This window comes from Ascidia mentula, chromosome 5 (assembly GCF_947561715.1).
Source record: "Ascidia mentula chromosome 5, kaAscMent1.1, whole genome shotgun sequence".
NCBI lineage: Eukaryota > Metazoa > Chordata > Ascidiacea > Phlebobranchia > Ascidiidae > Ascidia > Ascidia mentula.
The window spans coordinates 16,144,325-16,167,701 of NC_138570.1; the positions used below are offsets into that span (position 1 = coordinate 16,144,325).

At 36.9% G+C, this 23,377-nt stretch overlaps 4 protein-coding genes across 4 annotated transcripts; 2 read left to right on the forward strand and 2 right to left on the reverse strand.

Annotated features, from left to right (window-relative positions):
• The first annotated feature begins 2,320 nt into the window (after positions 1-2,320).
• Positions 2,321-9,156, forward strand: LOC145901504 (cationic amino acid transporter 2-like). Its single transcript, XM_082989203.1, has 13 exons — positions 2,321-2,476; positions 2,708-2,827; positions 3,385-3,513; positions 4,143-4,298; positions 4,374-4,478; positions 5,037-5,183; positions 7,088-7,310; positions 7,601-7,740; positions 7,802-7,936; positions 7,989-8,108; positions 8,273-8,433; positions 8,485-8,593; positions 8,692-9,156. The coding sequence occupies exons 1-13, from the start codon at positions 2,347-2,349 to the stop codon at positions 8,778-8,780; spliced, it is 1,764 nt and encodes a 587-aa protein (XP_082845329.1). The 5' UTR covers positions 2,321-2,346; the 3' UTR covers positions 8,781-9,156.
• A 2,909-nt stretch (positions 9,157-12,065) lies between these two features.
• On the forward strand, positions 12,066-13,551 carry LOC145903475 (uncharacterized). The gene is made up of 3 exons (XM_082991555.1): positions 12,066-12,362; positions 12,603-12,862; positions 13,080-13,551. Exons 1-3 carry the CDS (start codon positions 12,074-12,076, stop codon positions 13,263-13,265), a joined length of 735 nt encoding a protein of 244 aa, XP_082847681.1. The 5' UTR covers positions 12,066-12,073; the 3' UTR covers positions 13,266-13,551.
• A 1,178-nt stretch (positions 13,552-14,729) lies between these two features.
• LOC145902523 (TM2 domain-containing protein 3-like) lies at positions 14,730-16,449 on the reverse strand. The gene has a single exon (XM_082990532.1). It carries the CDS (start codon positions 16,299-16,301, stop codon positions 15,585-15,587), a length of 717 nt encoding a protein of 238 aa, XP_082846658.1. The 5' UTR covers positions 16,302-16,449; the 3' UTR covers positions 14,730-15,584.
• Positions 16,450-18,713: 2,264 nt separating this feature from the next.
• LOC145901981 (oxysterol-binding protein-related protein 8-like) lies at positions 18,714-22,735 on the reverse strand. Its single transcript, XM_082989812.1, has one exon. The coding sequence runs from the start codon at positions 22,693-22,695 to the stop codon at positions 20,230-20,232; it is 2,466 nt and encodes an 821-aa protein (XP_082845938.1). The 5' UTR covers positions 22,696-22,735; the 3' UTR covers positions 18,714-20,229.
• Positions 22,736-23,377: the final 642 nt, after the last annotated feature.

Genomic DNA, 23,377 nt, shown 5'->3' on the forward strand with positions numbered 1-23,377 from the left:
TTTTTCAAGTTTATATAATTAGAAAGAAATAAAAACAATTATCACAACCCAGATTCACAACGTTTCACTTTGCGTGATGTTCATGACAACACGTTATTTGAAAGTCTAGTATTGACAACTATTGAACTTAAATAGTGTATGCAGAATAATAAACTAATTTGGGTCAATTCGAGTTGTTTCTGTTTGTGCAAGCGCTCACTTTGGTGTCATCGGCAGAGTTTTTTTGACAGAACTCCCCAGGTTTCGGTTTAGCAGAACACACAAGCCTGCCCTCTTTCGTTTAATCAAATAAATTTTACTAATATTTTTTCGTTACTTTAAAGACCGGCAACTTATATTTCTTTTGTTTTGAACTTTCGTCCTACCTACACCGCATTTTGCATCAAGTAACTTAATTATTTTTCTTTTGTTAATATTTTTTCACTTGTGGCAGCTGTAGAAACTGATGATGCCTTTAGGCGAAATGTATTTTTCTAAACATCAACCAACTGAACTGTCTGCAAAATCGCTGTGTTGAACTTAACATAGAAATACATAGAAAGTAAATTGTATTCCTTTCGGTTGACCTTGTTTTCGATGTCACATCTGTGGCAAACCTAAATATAGAGGTGGGTAGTCCGAACCGCAGGTCCGAAAAACACATAAGAATATTTCTAATTCTTCGTCTTTTGAAATATAATACAAGGTTTTCAACAACAGAAAATGTCATGAAATCACTACAGAATCAACCTGTGTAGGTAGGGGTTGACCGACGGATCAGACAATACCAATAGGGAAAATTTATATTTCTGTTCCAAATAAGATCACATACACTAACACTGATCGTTTTGTTGTTCTTATTTGAGTGGTTCCTAAATTGAGACAACGCATTGATGGGTGGGCTTATAGCGTATGATGTTTAGGACTACCTTTGGTCACAGTTTTAGTCCACAGAACACGCAGAATCAGATTAAGACATCCAATTATACCTTGTGCAGTGGAGGTTTGGTGACTGCGCTGAATTGCAAATGGAGCATACTTTTTGTGATTTACTTTTTCACAAGACAAACCTACATTAGGAACACAACTCACGGGTTTTCTCATAATGCTGAGTATAAATAGACTGGCCCATATTGTTATTAACACTGTCATGTTAAAGACGTTTCGACAAAAACTGAGTCAAACTGATGATGACAAAAGTTTTTGTCGAAACGTCTTTAACATGACAGTGTTAATAACAATATGGGCCAGTCTATTTATACTCAGCAAACCTACATTTTTTCTGCTTTTAGAGACAAAATAATGTCCAACATGGGGCAGAATGCTTACGTAGTTGTCTCGCTAAAGATCGTCCAAGCACTAGGCAGTGCATCTGTTCTTAATCAACCTTAACGCGGGCACCTATACATAACCCGTTGCATTGTTATAATTTTACTCCGTTACGCAAGAGTTCAAAAGGGCATTTCCCGTCAAAGAAACTTCCTTCTATAATCTAAAGAAATACTGGAATGGGGCCTTATAACTTGTCGGTGCCCATTACATTTTGTTTCTTGTGTTTACTCTTCATCTGTGCAGTAGTTTTTTGCTCTAAATACAAATGATTTGATTTAGGATGGCCATTTTTCGTTAGATTTCAAAGAAATTTTGCATATTGCACACACATGGTTGAGACGTTGCTGGAATGCACGTGATTGCCTTAAAATTGCATCACGTGCATTGTTGCAAAATTATCCAGGAAGGCGTAGTTTCAGCCTATTGCAGTTTAAAGTGCCAGTTAAATAGAATACTATCGCTCGTTGTTTATTAAATTTGCAATTTGGGGAACGCTTTAGGAAGACTGCGATGCGTACAACGGTTTGTATAATACTTAACCTGCATTTGCTTTAATATAATATCAATAGGCCTATGTGATTGACGTGGAGTTGCTCTGGTCAAAAACCAACGAAAATCTGTGTTGATTTGGACTGTGTTAGGCAGATACAATGAAAGTTATGAAGTGCAACTACCAATACAAATTATTTTATTTTTTTTTAAAGAAATGAAATATTTTAACAGGCATAATTTAAATATAGGCAATGTTGCGCCAATAAACCATGTTATCCACTCAGGCACCAACAAAGCATACCTTACCCAAACTAATAACTAACACAAACTGTCCAAATTCCCAACCTAAACTATTTACCAAAAAATATAAATTACCTTCCTTGTATTTCTCATGTAGGATACAAGATCTTAATGGGACCAATTAAAATTAGTTTGTTTCCAGTGAAAGTTTACAAAACAATAAATGTACAGATTGTAAGTTAATTTACAAACTCAATACTTTTTCAAGTACTTCAAAAACGTATGTAGGCTATTTGTATCAAAATGTTCTGCAAAAATTATCATGTGAACAACTTGATAAACCGTCTTACAAGTAAGAAACAAATGTCTGTGGACGATGTTGAAAGTTCAGACCTTGTACGTAACCTGTCTTTGTGGAATTTAGTTTTTATAGGTAAGTGGTCTGTGTAAAAATGTACAAATGCACATTGTAAGTTATCCAATTACAAAATAATCTGTATGTGCAAAATAAATTCTAAAAACAAAACAACTTTTACTTAAGTAAGTATGAATGTCATGGGTAGATCTACAACATTTATATGGCCAGTGGTGGTTTTCACCTTTACCACAACTTTTCATTTAAAAAAAAAGCGTCTGTTGTGTAAAAAAAACTGTTACTTTAAAGGAGTTGGGAGTACTTTGGGGGCAGGAGTTTATGTGCTTGCTGGATCTGTAGCAAAAAATGATGCGGGACCATCAATCATAGTGTCTTTTTCTGTTGCTGCATTTGCATCTATGTTGGCAGGTAATTTCTTCTGGTGCAAAGTGCATACTTTTGCTTTATTGTATATTAATTTTATTAATGTTCTGTTCTTACTCTTTACTATGTACTTTAGTATGAATTTGACAAATTAGCAGACTGTAAAAAATCAGTTTTCCCAGTGCTCTATAACAACTTACTGTAACTGTAGTTTTCCCGCCCATTTTTTATACATCACATGATTTTACAAGCAGTGTTCGCGTTATCCCCTTTTTCGTGTTGGCACGTTTTTTGGCTTGTGTGCTGTACCATTACCTTGAGGAAGCCTTGTTGAATAACAGGCGAAACGTCGGTGAATAAAGTTACGTTTTATATATGCCAGAAGAACAGATTATTAAGTTACAATATGCCTGGCAGCAACAAAAACATTATATTTGTAAAATACATATGTACAGAAAAAATTAAAGATCATAAATATGTTGTTCAGACATGCCCAGTTTTGCTATGCGCATTATAATCATATGACTTGTAATGTGAACATGTCCAAAATACTATTTTATACACTGTCGTTTACCATGGTGTGTAGTTTGTTTATTGTTTAGGTTTGTGTTATGCTGAATTCGGTGCCAGGGTTCCAAAAGCTGGATCTGCATACATCTATAGCTATGTTACTGTGGGACAGTTTTGTGGATTTGTTATCGGTTGGAATCTTATACTGGAGTATATCATAGGTAATATTTTTTTGTTTGGTATAGCAAGATTGTAGTAACCAAGTTTATTTTCATAATGTATATCATACAGTGCATTGTGTTTTGGTATGTATTCCATGTTGTCCTTATCATTAGGGTGCCTTAGAAAATATTATTGTCCATTACTATAAAAATTCCCTTATTTCTGACTGGGCATCCTTTTTCAAAGCAGTTTTAGTTCTAGCATTCTTATTATAATTTTTTTTGTTTTTGTGACATCCCTGTTTCAGAAATATCACCACCAAACAAAATCATATTACTGTAGCATCACCAAAGGAAAGCCGTAGTCTTTTGCCAGTTGTCTATTTTTTAGATCCATAACAATGGAAGTAGATTAAGATTTGGCCAACTACTCATTTTTTAAAATTTTATTGCGATTTTGGTGTTACTTTTTTGCATTGTGTTATCCAGAAATATATTTTTCGTGCAATTTTTTTACTTTCTGATTGTGAAATTTATGTGGCAACTGAAGTAGTTACATTTTTTCATCCAATTGTTTTTAATTTTGCATTTGTTTTATTTGTGATAAAAGAAATTAGTCATTTCATTGATTCCTGTTCGTAATTTTTTATGAAAATAAGATATGACAATTTTATTGTTTTCTGGTAAAGGTGTATCAAGTGTTGCAAGAGCTTTTAGTGCAAATGTTGATGCACTGACAGGTGGCATCATTGCAAATGCTTCAAGGTCAGCCATGCCCATGAATGTAGCAGGATTTGCTACCTACCCCGATTTTCTTGCTGTTGGTCTTATTTTACTTGTCACAGGTATTATTTTATCTACTTTCTTTTATTGTTCGGGCAAAAATAGTGCAATTCATTAGTTTAAGCATTTTTTTATAGTTTTGCTATCCATTGGGATGAAGGTGTCAAGTATTTTCATCACTGTTTTGACTGTTATCAATATAGTTGTTCTGTGCTTTTGCAGTATTGGAGGATTTATCAAAGGTAAGTTTGGTAGCTGTAGCATTTTCCTTTTGTCCATTGTGGGCTAATTTAACATGTGAATTATTGTGTGTGCATGTTAAACTTGTGAAGAAACCAAAGTGTTCTTTTTTGACAAGTTTAAATAAAAAAACATGGTGTTAGTATAAAGCTGAAAATATTATCTACATGTATAAACATAGTCACCACAAAGTGGAAGTCTTCTCTGCTACTAAGCTGACAAGATCGAATCAAACCATAGCTAAAAATCGAACCATAGCTAATAAGACCTGCTTGGTCAAAACACTGGCCCTGTCTGCAGCTCACTATATTATCTACATGTTTGGCATACAAAGTTGGTTGCTGGTTTGGTTTTAACATTGATACATATGTTTTTTTGCAAGGGAGCTTTAAAATTGTTTGATGGTTATGATTGTTTTGATGATGGCATATGTTCTTGCTGAAATGTTTTTCGTGTGAAACATGACAATGTTGACAATAGTATGGGCTGGTCTCTTCATTCTTAGAAGTTGATTGTTTTGTTTAAAAAATGCTCAAATGTTATTTTCTTATTTGTTACAGCTGATACCAACAATTGGCATTTAAAACCGGATGATGTCAATGGTCATGGAAATGGTGGTTTTATGCCATATGGTGTTTCAAAGATGATGGAAGGGGCAGCTTCTTGTTTTTATGCATTTGTTGGTTTTGATACAATAGCTTGTGTTGGTAAGTGAAGCAAATAGTAGTGTTAGCCAAAAACTACTAGCATTCAGAAGCTAAGATATTGCTTGTGAATGCTGCTGGTTTGGGGAAAAAATAGAATACAAAATTTAGTATTTAGTACTTTAGAAGTGTGTTTGTGTATACTAGCTTCAGTGAACCCCGGTTAATCCGGATTCAATCTGAACCGTGTAGCGAAGTAACAAATATTTGTTTAAAGACTGAAGTTGTTTCGATAATGGGTTAAAATCACTCTGTTTCAACACAACTTAAAGATCTTAGTATAATTTTAAGATTCAAACAAAATACTGCGAGGCATGTTTTAATTACTCAGTGATTTCCTGAATAGCATGGACGTTAAACATGACGAATGACTGTGGCGTGATGGTGTTTTGCATATTGCCTAGCTAGGGTGCGGAGTGTGGAGGCCGTTTATTTGTCTTATTGTTAAGCCACCATATTGTATATATAGCATTTTCTATATTAATGTTAAATTTTAGGCTTATATATGTTGTATCTTCAAACGGCCTTATGATTTATTTTAAATACGATAAGCTGGTTCACGCTTTTAGTACACGTGAATGGCGCTTTTAAAGAAAGAAGGAAGCTTAATGTAAAATGCACACTACACGCTTTGGAGCATTCTATTCGTGGCACATCCAATAAGTTTCCCATAAGACCCCTCCAGAAGCAGGCAGTTGTCACGCATGTTAACGTCCTAGTGGACGTTCGTGACTTGAATAAGTCAACGTATGCTAGCTTCAGACATTTGAGGAATATGTTTTGGTCACGAGTGCCGTTTTTAAGCCTAAACGTTTTAACTGCTCGCTGCAACATCATGGATAAAGAGATCTCGGGAGTGCACGGAAAAGCGTTGTTGGTTCAAATAAGATGTTTCAGAAAATCACAAATGACTGGACCCTCAAACGATTATTTTTTTGTAAATACAGCTTGAAGTTTAAGTTGCTTTTTTGATTCACTTTTCTTCAACATCCGGCCTCAAAAAATAGCTGGTTTGAAACACCACTCAAACTCTGAAACATGTTCCAATTCGCTGTTACGGTCGGTCACCGCTGTGCAATACGCTTGTACCTCGTCGGTTTGTTGCGCAGTTGTCAAAAGCCTACAAGTCGTAATGCAGGGTTGGCATTTGCAAAGTAAACATGGTAGAACGCGAAAGGCCATTGACAACTTGCTTTCCCGTTGATAAATTGCATATCAGTGGTGAACCCCGCTATTATCAAATTATTGGAAATGCCTGATTGCTAATTAAAGTGTCAGTAGCTCACGGTCAAATGCCCTGTACTTGTTTTCCGGCTTTCTCATCTGATGTCTGAAAATATATATCTCCTGGTTATTAGGGCCCATGCTGCTTTGGTTTTTACAAGTTTCTGACAAATGCATGTCACTTATTGCAGGGCGATTAATTAAGCCCGTGTATGTGCTAGGTCTCCTTTGGGTGGTGGAAAATGTAGTTTTACCTGGCTACATGTAAGAAGGTTAAACAAAACAATTCAATAGGATTAGAGCAGTGATTTTCAACCGGTGCTCCTTGAAAGATCATCAGGTGTTCCGCAAGAAATTTATTAGTTTAACTGATGTTCCGTGGAACACGGGTCGAAAATCACTATTTTTATGAAAATAATCATCCACTATCGCCAGTTTGAATGTTCTATTGTTGTGAAACAATAAGATTCGTTTTGTAATAATAAGAATGTAATTGCGCGAGCCTGTTGATGGTTAAGCACAATGCCGCAGGATTTCCAACAATTTGGTGTTCCGCAAGATTATTTTGATAAAAATAGTGTTCCGTGGCTCAGAATGGTTGAAAAATACTGGATTAGAGCATAGATTTTTCATATTTGTTTTCAACAACAAAGGTGCTATCTAATTCTCCTTATGTTTTGCAGGTGAAGAAGCCAAAAATCCTTCCAAAAATATTCCAAGGTCCATAGTTATTACACTGGTCATTTGCCTACTGGCTTATATTTCTGTTTCCTCTGCATTAACATTAATGCAACCATACTACTTGTTGAATGAAAACGCTCCTTTGCCCAATGCATTTATTTATGTAAATTTGGGTTGGGCATCCAAACCGATAGCAGTTGGTTCAATTTGTGCCTTACTTTCTAGGTATAATCTCTAAAATATATTTGCTATTTTCTCAATATGTTTTACATATGTATGTGATTTTGTCATATCATGCGATATTTTTATTTTATTGATTGCTTTATTGTCATATAAAAATTATGATTTAAACCGTAATGTGGTTTGTAGGCAAGTGCATGCTTCCATGGTTCGGTGAATGCTACAATGACATCATGGTATAATGAATATGGTGAATAAAATTGTTTTGTTATCCTTTACACTCCATTTTCAGCCAATGATCTATAACAGTATATTTTTCTTTAAAATCTATCTAGCGTCTTAGGTGCAGCAGTTGGAATGCCAAGAATAGTATTTGCAATGGCCCGTGATGGACTCATATTTAAAAAGTTGGCCAAGGTATCCCCAAATTCACATGTTCCTGTAATTGCTACTATTTTATCAGGAATTTTGTCAGGTGTCGTATATACACACGTTTAAGTAGACACACCACTCCTTTAACAGCATTTTCTTCACAGCTTTAATGGCGTTGGTGTTTGACCTTCATGATTTAGTAAATATGATGTCTATTGGTACATTGATGGCCTACACATTGGTGGCATTCTCTGTGCTATTACTAAGATTTCGTCCAGAAAATGAAAATTTATCACTGGGTAAAAATCTGTTTTTCAACCTTGTATAGAAAACTAAACAAATGTTCTTCAGAGGAATCAGAAAGCTTTGCTTCATCTGAAAACTATTCTTTGAGGAATTTTTGTAGTCCAGAGGTGGAAATACCAACTCAGTCAACGAACAACCGTGTTAACATTGTTTCTTGTTTGTCAGGTAACATATAATTGTAGACTGTTGCCCAATATTCTCTGCACGCAATATAGAAGTAGGATGAAAATAATCGCTGTTTTTTTACCAACAAATTTACAAAACCAAAACATGAATGCTTGAGCTGGGTCTTATTACCTGTGGTTGTGTTTAAAACTCACCTATTTTAGTGGTTGTTATGATCTTGTTGGCGATCCTCCTCGTCTGGGGAGATGAAAACCTTGAAAAATGGTGGGGAATTTTCCTGCTTGCAATATTGGCAACGTTTTTTTTACTTTCAATCTTTGTAATTGGAAAGCAGCCAAAAAATCCCACAATTCTCTCCTTTCAGGTAATTTTACAACTTATTTAAAAATCTTAAGTCCTGACAAAGCTTGTTTAGACGCCGTTGGTCCCGCTTGTTCCTATGTTTAGTATGATGTTTAATATTTACTTGATGTTAAAACTTCCAACAATGACATGGGTGAGGTTTGGTGTATGGATGGTTGTAGGTAAGTCAGAGAAAGATATATATGTCATCTGTTGCACCTGTCATATTATTTTGTTTTTTAAAAAAACAAGTGGCTAATGCATGGTTCGCTATTGTTAGGTTTGATTATGTACTTCGGTTATGGAATACGCCATGGCAGTAACATGGATGATGACTCCCTGGTACAAAATGAAGAATGTATAAATTAGGAATAGTACTTTGTACATGCTCATTTATTCTGGGATGTTTTTGCCAACTTTGAGAGCAATTGACAACAATTGTATATCCATGACCTTTCGTATAATGTATAAACATCACAGCGTAAAAACCGTGCAGTTTTGGAAAAGGCCGCATAAAGCGACATGAGTTGTCAACTTACATACTGTTAACTGTCGTGAACAACATTGTTGCCGTTCCCATCGTAACATCGCCATCATAACAGAACACAGGCACAAACCACACTTTATGTTGACATCAAATTATCACAAAATAAAACAATCCTCTTTCCCGATGTTCGAGCTGAAATCAAGTCCTGGAGGAAAGCGAGTGATTTTTATCCAATCACTGAATTTGTAACGCTATTTAAACACGCCTATGTCAAATTTAATAAAAAAAGTTTCATGATGAATTAACTCAACAGGTTACAGATTTCATTAGGCCTTTTTATTTTGCACGAAAGACAACAAAAATGAACTAGACATGCAAAAGTCAAAATGGCATGGGCACCTCTAAAACCTTTCAGGTTGTCGAGTCCGGCGTCCATGTGATGTTGAATATCTCACAATGAATCACCGTCTGCCAACGGCAAGTGGTAAATTTCACTTTTCTGAGATTGGCAAAGTGTTTTTCAAGATATCGCAGTTTGAAGTAACAGCACAACTGGATTGCGATGTATAGGCTACTTTTGTCAATAAAAAAACGTTTTCTACAAAATATGGACTATATAATAACAATGCACAACAAATAGTAATTACAGTGGTAACTTATACACTCTGTATATTTATGAAAAAAAGAGTAAAAATGATGTACCAGTGATGTGGTTGAATGAGCCAGGTGCACGGGCTGTTGTCTGGGCGTTTTTTGGCGTATTTTGGACAGTTTGAGTATGGTTTTCGTATATTGTAGCCTTCTCACGAATTCAATTAGTTAGGGAGGCCCGGTGGTGAGTATATCACTCAGCCTCATCCCAATATTCGTGACGTCATAACCGCGAGTAGACGACGAAACCGTGTTGCCAGTGAAATGGGAAGCACGTGATCTTTTAGTTACTTCGGCGTGCCCGACTTCTCTTTGGGAGAGAGAAAAACGGGAAATCGTATCAGCCTGGTTTAAGTCTTCTTTTCTATACTTCTATACAAACTGTAGTGTTGGTTAAACATGTTTTGTCTACTTTATATGCTCATATGGCCATAGACGTATCCAGGATTCTTCAAAGGGGGTCTAAAATTTTGGGGGGAATTCACGATTTACCGTTGTAACTTAAAGTTATTTTTTGGCGAGCATTGCGAAATCCATACGCCCGTGTTAGCAAAAACTATCGTCCAGACCTCCAGTTTTATTACACGCAACGCATTTATAAACCCCCCCATCACAAAGTAGCCTACGAGCATGCAGTACAGATTCCGAAACAATGGATATGGCGTATACATATTGCATTGTTACACATTTACAACAACGTGGTAACATTAGTTAACAGTATAGAGCGGCGCTTCTAGCGACAATCTACAGCCATTGTTAATTAAACTTTTTTTATGGGGCCTAGTCACGATGCTTTTTAAGAAGTAAGTCATTGCCCATTTAAAATTATCCACTTGGAGCAGTCAAAAAAGAAGTTGCAAACGTTTGGTCTAATAAGAGGAGTGTAATAATTTAACAAGCTATGTCATTGGGGAGCTACGTATGGCTCTTTTAACATCTGATATAGACATTGCTACATAGACGGCAAGTTCATCTTAAGAAAAAAGCTATGATGTATAATCAAGAAACATTTGAAACTGATGGACAACTTTTGTGGCTCTAAGAATGCTTGAGTTTGGTGTAAAAAGAGTGCAACTGGCTCATCACATTACGAAGACTGTCGATCTCTAAACTAGGCGAATACCTGTGTAGTAGGTCATAAACGAAACAAAAGCATGACCGCCAGGCAATGTGATACGTTATTTACATGGGCTATGTACAGTGGTGGGATTCAGGCGGTTCGCATCGGCCCTATAGAACCGTCTCACAATGTTGCAGGTAAAGATTGTTTGAATATGCATTGGTTTAGATAGGAGTTCTTAATGGAACGCGTGTATCGCAGCGGCAAGACTTCTTCACGGGAAAATTTACGTTTGGGCAAGGTATAAATTGTCCAGGAATATAAGTACTAAGCACCAAAAACGAAAATTATCTTTTAGGCGAAGAAAAATGTCTGAAAGTAACGCGTTAGGTTTAGTTAGCCATCCCTATAATTAACGCGTACAATTCACACATTGCATGAGAGCAAAACCTGCTGCTAAACTACACAAAGAACTCACGCATTATTTGTGAAAATCAGAACAAACCTGCCTTTCAGTAACTGCGAAAATTGTCCCTCGACGTATTACTAGAGGTGTTCGTTGCGCAAAAATAACCCCATTACGTCACACGTAACCTTTCACCTCTGTTTTCGCATGGAAGTAGAAAAAAAGGGGAAGGCAAGAATGCCCCTAAAAAAATAATGAAAAAAGGGTAAAATTCAGGACATCTGCACCAATGTGTTGCAGTTAATTAGAAATATAAAGTTTAAAGTTAGTTATAAATTTACATTTAATCACATGCATGGCAAAAACCTGAAGTTTACTCGAGCGTCTCGCTGTCCATACTCTCACATTCCCTGTCTCTTTTCATAACTGAAATAATTTGTGCAAAATAAACCAATGAATGAATGAATGGCAATTTTTTAAGTTTCCTGCACTAATTAACAGTAGCCACTTAAGTTTAAACCGCAATATTGCTCCTTTCCATGTACAGATTGTTATGTACTTCGGAAGCAATTTGTCACTCCAACAAATAAACCCAACCGCAAGGGAGAAAGAGTTTGATCACGAAAAAATGATGTTTGGACCTTGGCTGTTTTAACTTTCGTGTATGAAGCAGGAACTACGAGCAAAAGGCAGAGAGATGTGAAAAGACTTGTATTTGATATTCTGCAAATGATATAAAGTACTAAATATTGTTTTAGATAACACATTACCAAATAAAAGCAGAAAGCAGCACAAGGTCGTTTATATTGAAAACCACAGGGATACGAACAATCGTTTTGTCCGATAGCATTCAGCCATGTAGCTAGTCTATGGCAGACATGCCTTTTGACGAAATTGCTAATCACGACATATTATCTAACCATAAACACATTTTGGCCAATCATTTCCGATTAAATCAATCATTGTGACGACAAGAAATTGAGAAAACTTAACTGAAAACAAACAAGCAAAGAAAGGCATTGTACTTAGGGCAGGGTAATCAGTACAAGAATATAAAAATGAAATACCAGACAACTGCATTCATTGTTGTTTTAATGCTTGTGGCCTTGCCTGCAATCAAGTGTCAGTTGCGTAGCGACTATTTGGTCTGTAAACCGATCGAAAACCTTTTCAAAGAAAATAGCTCTTCTCCTGGAGCAAATGGGGTTTTGTCTGGTCCAAGAGGTCCGCCAGGGCCACCAGGAAAACGTGGCCCACAAGGTGTGAAGGGGGAGACTGGACCCACGGGACCGCAGCCAGATATTGATTGGGACACTGTGGTGGAACGGATTAATGAAAAGATTGAAGGTGTGTTTGTCGTCAAAATATGTCGCACTTAATTAATCCTTTTTATGACATTCGTATAACTGTACTATATATATTCTTATGAGTTCATTGAAATTAATCCAATTAATTGACCAAATGAATGAATACGAAAGTCAAAGTTTTGCAGTGATTGTGGCATGATGTGATATGTAAGTATACTTACATAGCCTTCAATACGATATAGCCTTCAGGCTATAGCCTTCAATACGATTATTGGTGCAGAAAGACTCAACTGCAGTGCTGGGTTTTTGGATCGTGGTTTCTGCTACAAGCTGATCTACACCACAGCTGTTCGATCTACAGACAAGGGTGGTAAAGAGTATGCAGCCAATTTATGCGCTTTCCATGGAGGCGAGTTGGTGGACATCGACACTCAAGAACTCTACAATAAAATATATGATTACTTGAAGCGAACATGGATGGGATACGTTGATGATCCGACAATAAACTATGTTGATATATGGTTGGCATCCAGATTCCAGGTTTATCATGTGGCATTGTAGCTATTAAAATTTCCTCAAGTTGGATGAAGCACATCGTTACAAAACCAATACAATTTACTTTTACAATTGAAGAAAATAAAACCGAAAGCACTTGATTTATTACTCTACATAGAAATTTTTTTAATGTTAAAAATACCCAAAATCTCACTTTATTGCATTTGTTTTCAACCCATAGTAACTATCTTGATATGGACAGGAAGGGAAGGTTGTGAGTACGACTGGTGGAGATGTTTACGTTCAATGGTATCCCACTTATCCAAGAGGGTCTGACGAGGGAATGACGTTAGAAGTTGCTACTCGTCATACACGCACCACTACAGGATTGTGGAATGTTAATACTTCCAGTGGGCAGCCTGTGCCCTTTTGCCGTTTCCCGCATTAATGGTCGATTTTTTGCAAACATTTGGTTAAAGCAAAACTGAAACATTGATGGTTAGGATTACAAATTAGCTTGGAGGTATTTGGAATGAGTATAATTGCATTTCTGCAAATTTTTACCATTCTTTGACGCATATAGTTACTGTAAAAATGTAAATATATATCATGAAGAAACCTGAAAATATTTCAAAATCCAGTTAATTGCTTTTATTACATATTGTGTATATTCAGCCACTTTCATGTCCTACACGGCGATTCTTTAATTATACAAAAACCTTCTGTCAACAGGCCCCTATGTATGTATAACTGTATCGTACGTTTACGACATATAAGCCCACGACTGACGGACACCAGTGGCAACAATAAAATAGACCCAAGGTCGTTAATGAACTTGGTTTTGCTGCGATATGGTTGTTGGCCACGAGAAAACAGACATGTTTAAGTATCTCAGCTTGAAGGCAGTCCTTTTATTGCTCACCAGCAAAAGTGCATACCAAAGAGTACACAGACGAGTCACGAATTCCTGCCAAAATACCTATAATTTTGTTCGGTTCTACGTCAACTAAAAAATGCTGAAAACTGCACGAAAAGTAGCAGCGATTAAAAATCGTAAACCTGTTTCGCTGTGGCGTAATTGACATCACACAAGGTGCTCGCGTCGAAAAAATGCACTGTTTACATACGAGAAGGCGCCTTATATTGCAGATATGGAATAGTTTCAACATAGAAGAATCTGCAGATTACGTTACTCAAATAACAGAATCACAGTGTTGTGTTGCATAATCAGCTGATTTGGTCGGTTTTTCTCGGCGGTCTTTGCCAGCCTCAATATTTAATTAACCTACGTCGTTTTCGCACGATTTCGTTCGCAGCGGTACAAATGCGACTTCGATCAGCTGTATCTTAGAAACCAGTCGCCGTATCAAGCTCCTTTTTTGCCAAAAATGTTTTGAAGTTATGAACATCTCCTAGTTTAATTATTAACATGTTTTATTTTTCAGTGTCACATGCACTTTAAAACGTCACAGCATTGGCGCAGAAAGACTCAACTGCAGTTCTGGGATTTTTGGATCGTGGTTTCTGCTACAGGCTGATCTACACCACGGCTGTTCTATCCAGTGGTGGGATTCAGCCGGTTCGCACCGGTTCTATAGATCCGTCTCGCGAAATTTTATGAGATCTGCGAACCGGTTAGCATTACTGGGTACAATCATTGGATTATATGACTTTTTGTAACATAGCCGACAACACTCCCTTGACAAAACCGATGTATCTTAATCGAAATGTTTATGCAAGAATGAGAAGATAAGGGACGCTTAACATATATGAAACTTAACGTTTCTGAAGTGTGTTGTGGCTATTCGTGACTGTTAATTCATGATGAGAAGTTTTTTAAACGTTCCCTTGGCTTGTTGGCGTGACACGCGATTAAAAAGGTAAATTTTTATTAACTTTATTATTTCAGCTGAAGAAACAACGAATGTAGTGGTGAATTACAACAGATGGGATTTATATAGAATTGTTCCTCTTGTGACATTTGAACCTATCAATAGTTGTAATTTCATAGTTTGAATTCAGTACCTTACAATGCTTACAATGCTTTTTTCATTTAGATGATGCCAACAAAACTTTTAAAGCACAGTAACGTGAAGGCTCTGATAGGCTTTGGCAACAATTTCATCTAAATAGCAGGGTAGGCGCCATCTGTGGTTCAAGACTGTTGTTTCTACGCAACCTCCACTCTGTTAGGTACAGAAGAGGTTTAAAAACACAGAAACAGTGGAAACAAGTGCACAAACAAAAAATGACAAGAGGAAAAGGCTTGGTGAAGTTTGCTAAACATGTGTACTGCATTTGCAAATTGCTATGCTGCAATATATTGACAAAATCTGAAAAGTACCTCCTAAAAATTACAGACAATTTGAGCACACATGCCTTCACTGGAAATGTTTAGTCCCAAACAAAAGATTAAAGGCAACAGTCCTCTAAAATGAAATGAACTGCATGAATGCTATTTTTCGTTCGTACACTCAATACATTAACAGTTTAATGTTTAAAGACTTTTTGACAATGGGATATATGATTACAGATTACATACTTGGATGCATAAAAGAAAATTATGTATGGTATATAATAATATGACAAACCTTAAAAAATCTGACAAAGCTTTGTTTTAAAAACCACTAATTGCAGGTTACACTCCGAGTAAACCAAGGTATTAATTGGCAACCACTTTAACTTAATTAATGCACAGTACCTAAAACAATGAAAACATAAACACAGATAAATGAAACTAATAAGGCCTGACTGGATTGCATTAGTTTCATCGCACATAAAGTGACCCATCCGAAGGGCCCAGATATCCTGTTGCAATTAAAACGACATCTATGAGTGTCCAAACACCAAGGCCGCCAAAGCTAAAAAACTTTCCCAAACCTTCCCGCCAATACCCAAGATAAAATCTGTCTATTCCAAACCCGCCTAAAGTAATACTTAGAACAAACGCAGTTGTCCAGCTATATCCAGAAGTCCAGTTACATGGCACTAGTTTAGTAAAATTGCGTTTGCCAAGGCAGAATACATGATCCCTTGTAGTACAAGATGCCTTTACTCTTTGCCTTGGAGTGGCCATTGCTTTGCATGTTGTATTGTTTTGGTAACAAGTGTGCTCTTCATTCGGAATTGTCAAAAAGCAGTACCGGCACTGAAATGACTTCTGCAGCACACGTCTTCCGTCACAAGGAGCCCCTTCTAGTACTGAGCAGTTAAAAGGCACAGTATCTCCATATGTGCATTTATCTGTAGTGTTGCATGTATAGCATATTGCCGGTAAATTTGCACAGTTGCCTCCACAGAAACGTGTCAGCGTCATATTCATTGTCCTGGCACTTTTTGCTTTCTTGTTAAAAGCAAAAGTCGGTGAAAACAGCGGATTGCTGTTAGGGGTAAAACCAGAGCCAGCAAGAACTTGCGAGGTAATTAGCATTAGGATGAGGAATTTCAGGTAAAACAGTCTGTAACCTTTCAGGTTAATCTCCATAGTATGGTGCCAGTACCCTTTGCTGTTGTTTCATTGCATTCAGTAAGTCATCTCCTCTATATAACAGGCAAATTTGATGCTTTACCATGTCAAAACCTGGTTCTCAGAACACTCTTCCCACATACATTTCTCTGCAACCTTAACAGAAAGTCCTACACATGGCACCAATTTGTCAATTAAATGTATACACAGTGCAAACATTAAAGTCATGATATTAGTACTTTACATTTGAAATATTTTTATAACAAGTAAAGAAGGTTTTTTTAAATACCAATAAGCTGAATTATGAGCTGTTGCATGTTTTAAAAATATGTTTATTATCAGTTATTTTAGGGCATACATTGTGGTTCTATTTGTCAAAGATATATCGTTTGATTTGTTAGGCTACCTGTTGCAAATTTTTTTACAACGTGTTACTGTTACGTGCATTGTATTGTATTGGAGGTGTACCAATAACCAATTCACAATTAATGAACCAAAATATCAACATAAGTTTGTATAAATTTCTCGGTACCTTTTCCATTGTACCTTATTTATATATGTTAATGAATGTTGTAGTCATTCGCGCAACATAAAATAGGCTGATTCAATGAATACGAAAAAAACAACTTTTCTAAGTTTTCTTAAAACTGTTCTTAGGCAGAACTTTAACGCATACCAAACACGGTTCTTTTTTTTTGTCTACTTTTACCGGACCGACAAAATAAAATAATTTATTACTTGGACAAAACTTTGTTGATTCGCTTGAATGCTATTTGTCATGTTTTTCGGCATGGTAGTTTTACTGCCTGGTGCAAGGGTTAGGGCCGATTTTACCAATTGGCCGCCCGCGGTGCGCTTTCCTTCTACTCAGGGTTAAACGTGAAAAACATTCCTCGATTGAATAAGCAGGAAAAAATAAACCATTTTGTCTTGGTATAGGTATTTCTACTGAAAACATAGGTCTCCCCTAGCCCTAGCACTGGTGAAAGTAAAACAAATCTAACCGGAACGATTGAATTTACACAAAAAAATATACAAACGATTGTGTTTCGGTATACTATGTGAGATTCCTTGAGGAAATATAAGGATAATGAACTATTTAGACATAAGGCAATGAAAGGGTGGCATGGAATCATTTGATATTAGATGGAGGCTTGGAGTAAAACTGGGAAGATAATTGATTATAAGTAGCCATTGCGTACGCGCATATATGTTGCACGCATACGTGTTGCTTTTTAACCAACTCGTTCATTACTAATCCACAAGGTGTCGCTGGAGTCGCTTTTCTTGTTATTACGACACTATCGGGCAGTTGCGCTATGGTATACGCATATAAGAGACGCGTTTAATTAGACCTGTGATTCCAAACCTTTTTGTGGTGCTTTCGACGCGTACCACCTAGTTTAGTGTTACAAAGTTATAACCTTTAGGGGTTGAAGTAACACACATTTCGAAATCAATTACGATTTTTTAAATTCGAACTATATCCGCAAATTACGTAAAGGTGCTCGCGTATCGCCTGGAATACCGTCGCGTACCACCAGTTGGGAAACACTGAATAGATATATATGACACTAATTGCTAAAACTACTGTTGTGTCATATTGACAAGTTACACTTCAAAGCATTTGAACTTTTCAAAACATGATGCAGTTCATTATATACATTGTTAATTATAGCACATCAAATCAGCACATCCTGTGTCATGTGCAGGACCCTTGAGAGAGAAAATGTGCCTGAAGGTGGCGTTCTAATAAGGATTCGCGGTCAAATCCGTATTTTCAAAGCAATGAATGGCTTCTGTTTGATATCCATGGCCTGCACTTGACTCATGAGTCGTATTGGACCTGTGCGCCACATTGATGGCACCGACTCTCATGGGGCCTGGCCATGTGCGCAAAAGTTGCACAAGCTGATTAGAACCGCTCTGCGATGGTTATTACCCTAGAGGTTGTAGCCAATAAGCCTTGAAAACATGGTTTGAACGTTCCTTTTTTAACGCAGGACTATTTGGCAACTCTATTTACAGGTTTTGTAGATAAAGAGTCGATAAAATGGCGAAATAGTCATTTTACTCATTTAAACTTCACTCATTGATTTTTAACGTGTAAATTTGTCTCGGACTTTGTTTTTCTAACAATTCAATACGTCACTCCTTCCCGGGACACACCTACGCTCAGCACCGGCCCGTCCATGAAGGCATTAAGCGAACTAAAAGTCGCCTCGGGTGCAAAGTACCTGCATTTTAAAATCACCGTTTTCGTATCTGCTGTTAACTATAATAACTAAATGAACAACAAACCCTATATAGCTGATATATTCAAATTGTGCCTCAATGAAGCTTGTCTAGGATGCCTACACGACGATGTCTAAAACATCTGCCAACCAGCACAGTAACCATTGTATTCACGTCTAATGACAAGCATGTGGCAGAAAAATTCGGAAAGCATAAAACCGATCAATGCATTTTCACAAGACAAAGATGAGGAAATTAAGTGAACACTTATATGATAACTGCTTTGTTCTCACATGCACTTACAGTAGGACAATAATCAGATTCAATTGATTCATCAATTCGGAAAAGGTCAGGTTAGCTGTTATGGCATGCAAAAAAACACTGGCACCATTAGTACACCTGCACAGTAATGAATGATATAAAAACATTAGTACACTACGTCTTAAAGGACAAATATTAAACTGTTTACTTAAACTAGCCAGTACACATTTTAATGTAAGCATTTGTTGCAATGGTTTACTACAGTTTTGTGCCACACTATTTTCAGAAAGTTTGAAACATTCACAGCTGTGTGAAACCAAACACTTTAATGACACATAAATAAGGGGTATTCAGACAGTTTCACATTCTACAAAATTTGTTTCAAATGCCACTCATGTGGTCAACAAAGTTGCCCAGCATGTATTGCACATTGGCACTGGCAGTCATTGCCATCCTATCAGGAAAACACACTAAAAGCATAATTTTTCACCAAATGTCCTGCTGCACTGAAGTGATGTCGTGGGGTTAAAGTGAAGAAAAGCAAATTGACACAAAACACAGTGAAATATAAAAACCGGTGGAAATGAAGACAGTTTAAACCTGGAACAATTGCCTCAGTAAAACATATGTCAAATCTAATAGGAAATGCCATAAAATTTTACAAGTATATACAAAATAAAATGTACATTTTCAGCCAATTCAGTGAAAAATTCTGGACCACTTAGCATAAATAAAATATCAGATGTTCAATTATTCATTGCATTGTTTGATAACCATCCCCAGACATTGGTTCTTGGATAAAAACACCAAAATGCCAAAAAAATTGACATATTTCGCTATCATAAATCCCTGTTGTTATTCAGCCAAAGGCACAGGAATATTAAGACATATTAACTTTAAACTATATTTTTTTATTGGCTATTGTTGGAATAGATTGGTTGATACTAATAACCTAAATTTATGGCAAGTGATGGTCAAAATTGCATGAAACTAGGCCTATGAAACAGCTTGGCCTTCAGAAATAAAACTGCTGTATTAGCCAAACATACTTATATTTAGAAACCATTTAAAGGTCTGTGGTCAAAAATAAAAATATATGTGGATTAAGAGTTCTAGATTTAGAATCACAAAGCAGCTTTGCAATAAATGGTCAAGGTTAATTACATTTCTATAAATAGCCAGCTAATCAAGCAACATAAGACATGTCTAATCAATACATTTTGGCAGTAAGAAAATCAATGTAAGGGTAATATTGTGCCATTACACTAATCAATTAAATGGCCATGAGAAAGCTTGTGAGCTCCCTGAAATGCTGTTTTCAAAACAAGTTCTGGATGTTGTGAATGCATATATCAGCTTATACTAAGCAAACTTTCAAATACAAAGGTTGCACTGGCAATGGGCAGTGATCAAAACAGTTAGAGATGACATTAAGATTATGATTTTGTGTCTATGTCAAATACGCAAAAACTTGAAAAACTATTATAGACACCAGGCATGCAGCTATTAGAGTTGTCCAAGGCAAATCACTATATATCTGCTGAGGGTGTTTCAATTGAAATTGGATTTGATCCAAGCGCTTCAAAATTCTTTCTTGACTTTCGGTGATAGGCTCCAGAGCTTTCTTCACAGAGGCTGCATACTCTTTACTGTTGATACCATGCTGCTCACCATCTATTGAATTGCATTGATCAGGTTCAATGCATTGAATACTGCTGCCATCTTTGAAAGATCTCTTTTTGGTGCGACTAATTACATTGCTTGTTGCCATGGCTGCGCTTCTCAATGGAGATGTTCTGTGTCTTGTCTTCGTTTCAATAATGCCACCACTTTCACACTGTTCAATATCATTGAGGTCATCCCAAGGTCGACTGTCAATATACTTGTATACCCAGTCCTGACAATCAGCATTAAAGTCAAAGTATGTGGTTTTCCACAACTCCCCAGAGTCTTTGCGTTGCTTAGCACCCTGCCTTTGAGCCACCTCGAGAATGCTTTTTTGTTCTGTGGCAGCGACTTGGTCTTGATCAATAATTGCTTTGGTGACATGTTGCCAAAGCTTTTCAGACTCAAAGTCACCTTGCTCTGACATGTCGACAACGAATCGCTGAAGCCTGGACTTTCTGACCTCATCAGTCACAGACCAAAATTCTGTCATGCTGCCTTTGTTTAAGTCTGTCAAATACACAGTTTGGTCCCAACAGCCACTCAGGGTTGCCAATACACGCTTTCCCAGTAAAATTCTGCCAGAAATTTCATTAAGCTTGCCGCCACCAGCAAATATTGGCTTAAGCTTAAACTCCAGCTCAGCGCTATACCCAGTTTTTTCACATGCTAAAACCACTTTGCCACCAAACTCCATTGTCATTTTTCCATATATAATACCTTTACAGTGTGCATATGGCATAGTTACCATATATTCTTCGCCATGCTTTAAAAATTCTACTTTGGCTGCACCGTCAAGCACAGCGGAAACTGAATTTCCATAAAATTTAGACTTTGCAAGAATGCTGCCACTTATGACAAAGCCATCCTTTCTGTTGCTTACCACAAAAGCTGATATAGGTGGGTGGTGAGACACTTGTTCAGCAAGATAAAACGTGGTGCTGTCTGTATCAGGATGCTCCCATTTACAACGAAAGGTCTCACCCAATATGGGGTTGTAGGGCTTTTTTAAGCCCTTGGGCTTTTTGTAAAACCCAGACAAGTACCACTTGGTAATAGCCTTCATTCTGTCATAAGGGTTTTCCATCATAGCTGCACTTGATAACAAATCAGCATGATAATAATAGTCAGAAAGCTTATCTAGAAATGACCTTGGCTCAAGTATAAACGTGGGTAACACTACTTTGGACAAGTCCATTCCAGGGCGAACTTGCTTTAAAAGCATCCAAATAAGGCTTTTGTTTTCACCTTCGAGTGTTTCTGTCTGACAGTCTTCTCCTATTGCACTGAGATCTTCTCCAATCTCTTTTACATATGTGGTTGGCTCCTTCATGTCATCCTCTTTGTCAACAGCAACTGGAAAGCTTTCATCAGAGTAACAACTTTCCGTAGAGTCTTCGATACTTTCTATAGTGTCCGTAAGACTAATTCTTTTAAAATCAATAAAGGATGTTGTTGAGTCACATCTTGCTGAATTTTCTGAAGGTATATCACTAGTGCTTAAATTTCGTGTATGCAAAATTGGAAGCTTTTCTTGTAGCTCAGCAATGTCAGTTGCCAGTTCCTCATTGTTAATGGCATCTGGCAAAAGAATATCAATGCTAGCCCTGCCAATTTCCTCTGTTAAACTTGCAGGTCTGTTGGGTTTTACATCCAGTGATTTTTTTAGAAGGTTGGAACATTTTCGTGAAAGTTCAAGTGCGTCCATCCAGCACTGGCCATCTGACTCAGTTTGAGCACGCAAAATTAAATAAGAAGTAGGCAAAGAATTAGTCAAAAAACTTGTAGTTTCACCTTTTGGGCCCTTAGATGACCACATGCACTGATCCATAGTATGGTAAATTTTGAAACAAAAGCCTTCCTTCTTGGATGGCCGTTCAATTATTTCTACTGAGGCCAGAGAAATGGTGCCAACCCAATGTTTTTTCTTGGAATTCTTGTATAAGATTAAAAGGCCCGGTTTCAAAGTACACCACATTCTCGACCAGTTCTTTAGAGTGCTGCGAACTTTTAACCAATCAGAGATTATTACAACTGCAGGATCGTTTGCCATATTTTTGAGTTCATTTTCTGCCTTTTTCTTTTCTATTTTGTAAGATTGTTTCTGCATTCTTAGAGAAGCCTTTTTAGATAACTTAACTGAACTCCTGGTTCCGTCCACATCAGTAACTGTAATAGCTTTAGGTGTTTCAAGTTTTGATCCATTATGTTCAACTGGATTGTTTTTTCCTGGAGTTGGTGTGTCCTCCATTTTAGTATGTACAAATCAAAAAAAATAGTTATTGTACCAAATGTAACATCTATAAATGTTAAAGGGAAACATTATAAGGACATACAATACAGATTACTGTTTTCTGTCCTATTTTCACTATTCATACATAACATTTGTTTTGACAAATGCTTCCTTTCACACAGCACACAAAGCACGCGTTGCTCACATAATACGCAAACGCAAAACCACAGCACACTAAATATCTACAAACCTCGCGTCAAAATGCAACTGTACTTTATGAATACCGCACCTAAGGTCAAAATGCAACTGTACTTTATGAATACCGAACCTATTTTGCTAATGAATGGGCGCCTTATTAACATTGAAAGTGTCGAAAGAAAACCGTATTGTTCTTTTGCAATCTGCAACTTCCGGACCAAAGGTTAAACTGCAATCACAAATTGTTGAAGCGCTGCTTGCTCGTTAGTAAACCCTTTCGGCTGCAACACAAAGAAAAATGACAAGCTGTCCTTCTGTCAGATTACAGCGGTTGCCCTGTTGATTGATGGGGTTACGAGCAGCGCTAGTCTTTTTTCGTCACGAACACTTATCCTGTTGTTGCATGATTGGAGACTTGCGGCATCCTGCGGCGTTACAAAATATCCACTTACTAACTGCAGGTGACGCTAGCTCTTTGTCCATTACTCCATAACCCAGTGGA

What these genes read in the sequence shown, in the direction of transcription:
- LOC145901981 (XM_082989812.1), bottom strand. Translation starts at nt 22,695, where the DNA reads ATGGAGGACACACCAACTCCAGGAAAAAACAATCCAGTTGAACATAAT.
- LOC145901504 (XM_082989203.1), top strand. Translation starts at nt 2,347, where the DNA reads ATGTTCTGCAAAAATTATCATGTGAACAACTTGATAAACCGTCTTACA. An exon ending in CATTGTTTCTTGTTTGTCAG is followed by an intron (nt 8,109 to 8,272) that starts GTAACATATAAT and finishes CACCTATTTTAG; the next exon opens with TGGTTGTTATGATCTTGTTG. An exon ending in CCACAATTCTCTCCTTTCAG is followed by an intron (nt 8,434 to 8,484) that starts GTAATTTTACAA and finishes AAGCTTGTTTAG; the next exon opens with ACGCCGTTGGTCCCGCTTGT.
- LOC145903475 (XM_082991555.1), top strand. Translation starts at nt 12,074, where the DNA reads ATGAAATACCAGACAACTGCATTCATTGTTGTTTTAATGCTTGTGGCC. An exon ending in GATTAATGAAAAGATTGAAG is followed by an intron (nt 12,363 to 12,602) that starts GTGTGTTTGTCG and finishes TTATTGGTGCAG; the next exon opens with AAAGACTCAACTGCAGTGCT. An exon ending in GGTTGGCATCCAGATTCCAG is followed by an intron (nt 12,863 to 13,079) that starts GTTTATCATGTG and finishes TGATATGGACAG; the next exon opens with GAAGGGAAGGTTGTGAGTAC.
- LOC145902523 (XM_082990532.1), bottom strand. Translation starts at nt 16,301, where the DNA reads ATGGAGATTAACCTGAAAGGTTACAGACTGTTTTACCTGAAATTCCTC.